The sequence below is a fragment of the Myotis davidii genome, unplaced genomic scaffold (genome assembly GCF_000327345.1).
Source record: "Myotis davidii unplaced genomic scaffold, ASM32734v1 scaffold1949, whole genome shotgun sequence".
In the NCBI taxonomy this organism is placed as follows: Eukaryota; Metazoa; Chordata; class Mammalia; order Chiroptera; family Vespertilionidae; genus Myotis; species Myotis davidii.
In genome coordinates, this window is record NW_006300366.1 from 644,465 (window position 1) to 653,171 (window position 8,707).

Below are 8,707 nucleotides of genomic sequence, written 5' to 3' on the forward strand. Positions count from 1 at the left end.
TGCTTGTAATCTTCTCAAGGCATTTTATGGACTTTTCTCCCTGGCTAGACTGTGACCTCCTCAAAGGCAGGGAGTCTCCTGCAATATATTTCCTTTGCTTCTCCTAATATGCTTTTTTTAAAAATGGTTTTTAGAGTAAGAGAGAGAGAGATTGATTTGTTGTTCCACTTATTTATGCATTCATTGGTTGATTCTTGTATGTTCCCAGATTGGGGATTGGACCCAGCTTGGCATATCGGGACAAGGCCCTAACTGAGCTACCTAGCCAGGTCCTTTCCTACTGTGCTTTGAAGTTACTTTGGCTACCGCTAATTCTAATTAACAACAAAAAAGCATCAGTAAGAGCCAATGTTTTCATTATTGTTTGTGTTCCCTGGCTTTCCCACTGAAACGTCCCCTACATATCTATCATAGTGAAGTACTTGTCACATTTACAGTTCACTTGTGCTGTGGCGATGAATGCCTGTGACGGGCCGAGTGGGAAGAGGGAAAACAAGCTCTTTGTTGAGCTTCAGAAGTTAGAAGTCGTTTTCTAGATGTGACGTTGGGTAAGTTACTGCTCCGAGTTTCTGGGATGTCTTTAAAATCACACCCAGATTGGCTCTAGGTCTCCAGGATACATGCAGAAGCAGTACCTTTTAGTATCCCTCCTAACCCATTTCTCCCTGCTTGGAGAGCACCTTTGCTTCCTTCACAGTCAGCAGTATCCTATCTAAACTTAGCTGCAATAATACCCACAGTGGACAAAATTTTGCCTCTGATGACTCTCCTACCATCAGTTTGACGGGTCTAATCTACACATCCCAGGAAGTTTGCTTATATTTCCAAGGTCAAACCTTAGTCTTTTACAACTAGAGCCAAGTGTAGATATTCCAAGGGCCCTATCCAAGCAATTGTCACAGCAGAGACCCAGTCTTAGGTCTTCTTGCTGCAGGGGAGAGGGGATGGAGGGCTGAGACTGGCAGGACCCTTGTCCTTGCAGTGGAACCTCACCATTAGGGTTCTGAATGACCCCAGGCTAGATCTGGGGTATGGGTCTTTCTAAAAAACAAAATGAAATAAAAATGTTTCCCCCAACCCTTTTATTTCAGGTCTAATAGTCTCCTTCCCCCTTTTATTCCCTCTGTACAGGTATAATATCAAGGACCAAACAATTGGCTTTATGTGCCTGGAATTAGCTCTTTCTCTAGAAATAAATCAGACAGAGAAAGACAAGTACCATATTTCACTTATATGTGGAATCTTAAGAACAAAATAAATGAACAAACAAAATAGAAACAAATTGTCCTCCTCCTTGGCTGAGGACAGTCTCCAGCCTGACTATAAATTTCCTAGTCTTGAGAGTCCAGATGGTGAAAGGGGAAACATGTCTAAGGTGTAAGGCAGAGCGAGAACCACCACCAGCCTTATTCTTGATAAACCACACTCAGGCCTGTAACAAACAGGGCTAGCCAAAGCTAACACCCAACGTCTTCTGTGAAAGCCTGCATGAACCCTGTCCTGTGACTCTAAAGAGACACAAAACAGATCCATAATCCTTCCATTTTCTCCCTTCATTTTTAGGCTTAGTGGCTGTTGATGAAAATCAGGTGGTGAGTTGCCACAGTTTACCTGCTGATGTACCATGGCAGCACCCTATGAATCTCACTATCAACTGTAAATATTAGATAGAACTATTAAGGATGAGCAGCCTCCCAGTACGTAGAAAGAAGAGAAACTCTTGCGATGCAGGGAACACTTTGGAGCCTGCCGGTAACCAGGGTGGCTGGGGCTGCTGTTCCCGGGGCCTGGCCTCATCAAATGTTAGCACTGTTTTCCCTCAGGAAGGGGAGGGTAGCCACGGTGGCAAGAAGAGTCTTGGTGAGCAGAGACCTAGACAGGAATCAGCCAGTCAGCAGCAGACGGAGGTCAAAATCAGAGTAAAGCACAAGGATCAGAATGACAGAGTAGACAAGACTCCCAAGAGTGAAGACAGAACTGAAGAGGTGGATATAAAGCTACACAAACTTCTCCCATTTCCCAGGCCTGGAGCACCCTGCTGAGACAATTTCCCAGTCACAGTCTTTGTACTCACTTATTTAATAAGAATAGCTCAGAAGCCAAAACCGGTTTGGCTCAGTGGATAGAGCGTCGGCCTGCGGACTGAAAGGTCCCAGGTTCGATTCCGGTCAAGGGCATGCACCTGGGTTGTGGGCACATCCCCAGTAGGAGATGTGCAGGAGGCAACTAATCAATGTTTCTCTCTCATCGATGTTTCTAACTATCTCTCTCCCTTCCTCTCTGTAAAAAATCAATAAAATATATTAAAAAAAAAAAAAAGAATATCTCAGAATCTCAGCTGTAGAACAAGTAATCTAGGATCAGAACATTCATCCCTCCAAAAAAGTGCATTTCCCACCTCAGGCAGTCAGTGGTATGAATCTGAACTCTCTCACTCACATTCGCACTGAGGTCTCTTCTCTGCATTTCCCAGGTTGGCTGGCACAGTCATCTTAGAATAATCCCTAAATGTGAAATGTCTGTTCTCAGGAGTCATCATTTCCACTGTGAAATTCTAAGTGATAGAGAATGAAGACTAAGGATCCAAGATTAATTATCAGATTAATTTGCCTAAAACCAATTTATCTAGAGATAATTAGTCTAAAATAAATATTTATCAAATCTGCAGCATTTTCAAAAGAATCTAGCAGATTCACCCTTTCACTATTTAATGATGTTGTCTGTATAACCTTGAATTGTTAGTCTACTGAATAAGCCACATGCCTGTTCATTTGCTTTGGATATATTGGCATTTTAACAGCATGGGTGTAGAAGTTAGACGAAAGCATAAAATCATATTGAGCTTCGTTATTTTTTTCAGGGCATCTAATTTGTAAAGGAATATTGGATTAAGAAACACACACAAAAAATGATACACAAAATGTCTGTACCAATTATATTTATTGCTAGAAACTTTAAGCTTTTTTAAAAAAGTGTTTGAAAAGCAAATAACATAGAGATACCCATCAAGGTAGGAGGAAGCAATCTTATCATTTACAAAGTGCTGCAAATTTGATAAATTTATGTTGCTGGTAATTCAGAAGTACTCTTGGATGAATAGATATAAATCCTTGAAATACCCAAAGCATGACAAAAAAGAATAGAATACCTAAATGGCTAAAAAAATAAAAATAAAAAAATACCCAAAAGGGATTTGAGCCTTTGGCAGTGGTAGTAACTTTAAACACACAGGTTTTCAGTGAAATGGTTTTAAGAGATCTAGCTTTAGGTAAACGAATTTCAGCAAAACTGAACTAGAACCAAGTCAAAGTGTTCTGCCCCTGTGGCGCCCCAGAACCCCAGAATTTGGGAGTTACAGTAGATGTAATCCTGGATCCCTCTGAAAGGTGGCAGCTCCGGAGTAGTGAGCTGCTGCTAGGGACCAGGTGCAGGAGTGACCTGAGAAGAAGGGAGCGAGTAGGTGTGTGAGAACATGCTCCTGGGTGCCTGTACTGGGCAGGAGGGCTCCATGCACTTACACCTGGGGAGTGTGACTAGCTCGAAGCTTCATAAATGTCTCCCCCAGCAATGCCAAACCCCAAGGCCTACTCATTACCACCTCCACCAGCTGAGAAGTACAGGCACCCAGTTAGTCTTCCCAGGCTCACGTGAGTCCCTGAGAATCAGGCAATACAGGCAGCAGGCCCACCTGGAGCTGGTCTCTATTCCCAGCCTTGAGGTGAGCAGCTCTCTTAGTCCTTAGAGAGCAGGTGGCCAAGAAGTAACTCGTTTATAAGGTCCACCTCTTCATCTAGGTACAGAAATAAGAGACGGTGGTGTGGTAAGAACCTGTTTGACCTCCTATCTGACCCCGTGTGTGGGTACAAAATAGTTAGGAGCTTCCATGATGTCTTCCCTTCCTGTAATCCAGGACCACAGCATTTGCTGATTTACACATAGACTTATACTGGAAATACAGACTAGAATCAGACCTTTACAGTGTATGGGAGCCGCCTGTGCGTGCTTAAGTATAGGCTACAGCACAGGTTGCACATGTGGGAAGGAAGCCAGTCACCCCCACCATGGCAACTGGGAGGTTCCTGCTCCACAATCCATTTGGAATGTCATGATCTTTGGGTCTCTGGCCCTGGGGGCCCTCCCCAAAGGACTCTTCTGCCAGGCCTGCAAGGTACACCCTTGCCTCAGCTGGCCTCAGGGGCCCCTGGCCAGAGGAATTTGTCAGTGGTGGTGATGGCAGCAGCAGTGACCGCAGCTCAGATATAGTTGGCAGGGGGCTGTCGAGCGTTGAGCCGCTGCATGTGACAGCTGTGGCAGAGCAAGTGCCCGTCCAGAGGGAAACAGCAGCAGCCTTCTTCATCGCTCAGCTGCATCCGGCAGTCCTAGGGGAAAGGGACACCTAGTTCACCTCAGCCCAGGCACCTTGGACATTTAGGAGTCTGCCCTACTCAACGCCAGACTTCCAATGACTAGAGAAAAAGGGTGGGTTGGAAGGGATGGACTCCCAGAAGAGAAACCTGAGAAAATACCTCGGCTGGACACCAGGTGTCGCTGCTATAGCAAAAATAATGAGACAGGCTCCCATTTCCAGCGGATATCAGGAGACCCTATTCAGAAAGGACTAACCAAGGAGGGCCAGAGAGAGTGGCTGGAGGAGGAGATAGATTGGAGATAGGTCAGAGCACTTTACTCGAGTTCATGGTCTATACTTCACTATAGTCAAGAGCACTTTCCTAGAGTTCATGGTCTATACTTCACTATAGTCAAGTCTAGGGCTTGCTCTTGCCTGAGTCCCATTCCCATTTTCCAGGAGTCCTGGCCCCCAACACTCACCTCACAGTGGTAGCACTCGAAGTGATAATCTCGGTCCATGGATATCACCCTCACAATGTCCTCACAGCCCTGAAATAATGCAGACCCTATGGAGATGAGAGCCGTTTGACAGCCCAACTTCACCCTCCCCTGCACAGGCCCCTGCCACCCCAATGGGAAGATCACACAAAGGCCTCCAGAGCCCCTCTGCAATCATCTGTAGCTTTCTGGTGGGCTTTGCAAATCCTCCTGGAACTTCCCTCCCTTTCCTTGTCTCCAGGGCGTGGCCTTACCTATCTCTACCAGCTGTAGGGGAAGCAGAGGGAAGGGAAAGGGGCAGGCAGCATAAATAAAGGAGGTTAAGCTGGGGACAGGAGGTCCAATAGTGCTCGTTTGCTTTGGCTAAGCACAACCTCAGCACACACAGGATAAATCATTCCCAACCTTTTCCTACAGGCCCTGAGGACTCCCCCCCCCTACCCCCAAATTTGAGTGTTTCTAAACATTTCTATATTTCTGAATTATTCAAGAAGGAGTCTGCACAGCTGGCATGGCTTGATGGTTGAGCATTAATCTATGAAGCAGGAGATCACGATATAATTCCCAGTCAGGGCCTGTCCTCAAAGAAAGTCTGCCTCCCTGGACTAGGAGAGAAGAGACAGAGCCTGGGCCCAGTGCGGCTGTCAGACATGTCCAGGCCCGGATGTTAGGGTCAGGTTGGTAACCCCGAGAGCAGAGTCACACGGGAATCTTCACAGAGTACATTCCTCAGCACCACAGCACCCCAAGGGAGTCCAGGCCGCACGTTCCCATCCCTTCCCCAGAGGCAGCAGCACTGGCTGCCCTGCAGGAGAACCCAGACATACTGACCTCTGAGGGGAGGATGGGTTGGTTGCAAGCCGCACATTTAGGAGCATAATTTCTGAAAGAGAGAGGGCAGAGATGAGCCGAGATTCGGAAATCCTGAGCCCAGCTCCACAGCGTACCGCGAGGGGTGGACTCACTTGTGGTAGTCGGTGACACAGTACACCTGGTTGGAGAAGTCTACTGTGAAGGGGATGCCATCCAGGCACTTGTTGCACACGATGCACCGGAAGCAGCCTGGGTGATAGGACTTTCCCATTGCCTGTAGGATCTGGCTCGTGGAGTGGGAAGAGAATCAGTCTCCCTCCAGTCCCACCTTCCCAGCTACCCGTGATGTTCCCTGCTCTCACAAAACTCACCCAACCCCCTGCTATCCTTCCAGAACAATGCTATAGAATCTGAGGGGACCAAGGAGTCTTAGAGTGGAGGCAGCGCCCTGGCCGGTGTGGCTCAGTTGGTTGGGCATTGTGCCATGCACTGAAAGGTTGCCTGTTTGATTCCCAGTTAGGGCAAATGCCTGGGTTGTAGGCTTGATCCTTTGTGGAGGGAGTGCAGGAGGCAGTAGATGGATGTTTTTCTCTCCTCTCCCTTTCCTCTCTCTCTAAAAATCAATTTTTTAAAAAGTGGAGGCAGAAACCCTGAAAAAGGCTTTAGAGAGCTAATGGTTCTCAGCCCTGGCTGCAGAAGGATCATCCAGGGAGCTTTTAATATTTTTATTTTTAAAATCCTCACCTGAAGACATGCTTTTATTGATTTTAAAGTGCGAGGAAGCGAAAGAGAGAAAAACACCTATCAGTTGTCTCCTGCACACACTTTGTCTGACAGGGGATTGAACCTGAAACCTAGGTATGTGCCCCGACCAGGAATCAAACCAGTCGCATATTGGTGTATGGGATGATGCTCCAACCAACTGAGCCACGCCGGCTGACACACCCAGGGAGCTTTTAAAGACCAGCAAAGCTAGGGACCCCAGGATTTCATCCAGGCATATTCCTCACAGTGTCTGGTGAGGACCCAGGCTTTGGCATTTTTCTTTGCTTCTTCTCAGGTGATCTGCTGGGCTGACAGGGCTGAAAACCACTGATCTAATCCAATCCCCCTTTCTTATAGAAAAGAAAACTGAGTTCCAGCTGATCCTAGCTAGTAGCAGAAAGGGGACTGAAACCCAGAACCCCATAGTCCTAGCTCAGGTGGGGGGCCAGGCGGTGCCTGCAGAATTAGGGAGGGGCCGGATCACACAGGCCTAGGGATGGCAGCATTAGGTGTGGGACTTGATGTCAGAGGCAGGGAAGCCACTCTCAACAGTTGCTCTGGGAAGGAATGGATGAAAGTGATTCATCTGGTGATAGGTGTGTCCCCCCCGCCCCCAAACCCCTTCTCAGTATCCATTTAGTCTCCAATTCCACCCCTCAGCCTCACTCAGAGTCTCTGCTAAAGACATTTGCTTACCTTTTCCAAAATCAAGTGACCACAAACGCAGCATTTCTCAGCTGCCTCCTGAAACCCTGAAAACTAGAGACCAAGGGAGGATATTATAAACTGAGAATGACCTGATGGGTGGAACTCCAATGAGCCACCAAAAGGGGTGTCCCAGAGTGGGAGCCAACTCTAAGCCCAGGGGATCCCTCTCACTCACCAGATAATCTTCCTCACAGTACACAGAGCCATTGACGCTGTAGAAAGCCTTGCAGCGCAAAGTTCGCCCTGGAAGCAGCAGAGAAGGGGCTGGAGCCTGTCCTGGTGCCCAGGACAGGGCTTCCCTGCTTACTGCTCTCCACTGTGGTGTGTTAAACCTGGACTTTAGTGCTTACCTCCTCCCTCCCCACACAAAAATCCCATCTGATTCCTGCCAACCTCCCCTCTTCTCAGCCCACTGCTCCTCCAGCTCCTGCCTCAACAGTTTTCTGTAACTCTGTCTCAAATGAGTGCCTTCCTCCCCTCTGCATGGGGAGCCACCTGGGGAAGCAAAGCCAACCATAGGCTGGAGTGCATGGTCAAAGGAGCTCCGAAAGCCCTAGCTGGTTAGAGTGTCAGCTCTCAGACTGAAGGGTCATGGGTTCAATTCCAGTCAAGGGCATGTACCTTGGTCGCAGGCTCGATCCCCAGCCCCGGCCTGGGTGTGCGGGAGGCAGCCAAATGATGTCTCTCTCACATCCACGTTCCTCTCTCTTTGTCTCTCCCCTCTCTTCCACTCTTTCTAAAAACCAGTGGGGGGGAAAATCCTCAGGTGAGGACTAACAACAACAAAAGGAGCTCTGGAAAAGGTGGTGTACAATGTGCATGGAGTTGATCACACTGTCACAGGCCTGGCCCTCTGGGACCTTTCAACCCAGGAGCCTCCTTGTTGAGCACAGCTCTCCTGTTCTCCTAGCCTTGTCTCTCTCCAGGGAGAGGCCCTACGGAGGCCAGCAGGCCAGGACTTAGTGGAGTTACTGCCCAGGACAAAGTGCTTTGTTTGGGAGCAAAGTTGGTCCTCTTTCCTGCTGCGCTAAGCTCTACCCCAAGCTTACAGGAACCCAGTCTCCCGGGTCAGAGGCAGCTCAGGATGCCCTATGAGCAGACAAGGCAGGACCATTCCCCATGTAACTAACACCTAGGAACTCCTCCAAGGCATCTAAATGGTCAGGAATGGGGGAAAAGTGAGACCATGGCGGAGAATGAGCAATTCTCACACCTTTGCCCTCTTCTCATCAAAATCTCCCAGAGGCTTAGAAAAGCTGACTTAGAAACTCATGAGACACAGGGGAGTAGAGGAAAAGAGACATACCCAGAAGGGGTCCCATAAACAGAAGGACAGACAGATAGATGAACCTAAAGAGAACCAGGCAGAGGCTGGGGGTGGAGGAGTGAGAGAAAAACTGAGTGCTGGAGTCAGACAGGCAGAGATGGGAGATTAAAGGGTTAGCAAAGGAATCAGAGTGGGAAAGCAGTGGGGAGGAGGTAATGAGGGACGTGAGGGAAGGGCTGGGGAGCTAAGGCCACTGGGAGCAGGTCCCCTCCCCCTTGCCTTGGGCCTCCTGAGCTAACAGCAGGC

At 48.3% G+C, this 8,707-nt stretch overlaps 1 protein-coding gene across 1 annotated transcript in view; it reads right to left on the reverse strand.

The window, feature by feature from the left end:
- Positions 1 to 2,921: 2,921 nt before the first annotated feature.
- The window catches only part of AJUBA (ajuba LIM protein), a 13,819-nt gene continuing 8,033 nt past the window's right edge, over positions 2,922 to 8,707 (reverse strand). The window contains exons 4-9 of the mRNA XM_006776777.2: positions 7,310 to 7,377; positions 7,123 to 7,185; positions 5,814 to 5,944; positions 5,680 to 5,731; positions 4,831 to 4,899; positions 2,922 to 4,379 (exon numbers count right to left, since the gene is read on the reverse strand). Of these exons, the coding sequence (XP_006776840.2) occupies positions 4,254 to 4,379; positions 4,831 to 4,899; positions 5,680 to 5,731; positions 5,814 to 5,944; positions 7,123 to 7,185; positions 7,310 to 7,377 (509 nt within the window). The 3' untranslated portion in view covers positions 2,922 to 4,253. The remainder of the gene's footprint in view (positions 4,380 to 4,830; positions 4,900 to 5,679; positions 5,732 to 5,813; positions 5,945 to 7,122; positions 7,186 to 7,309; positions 7,378 to 8,707) is intronic.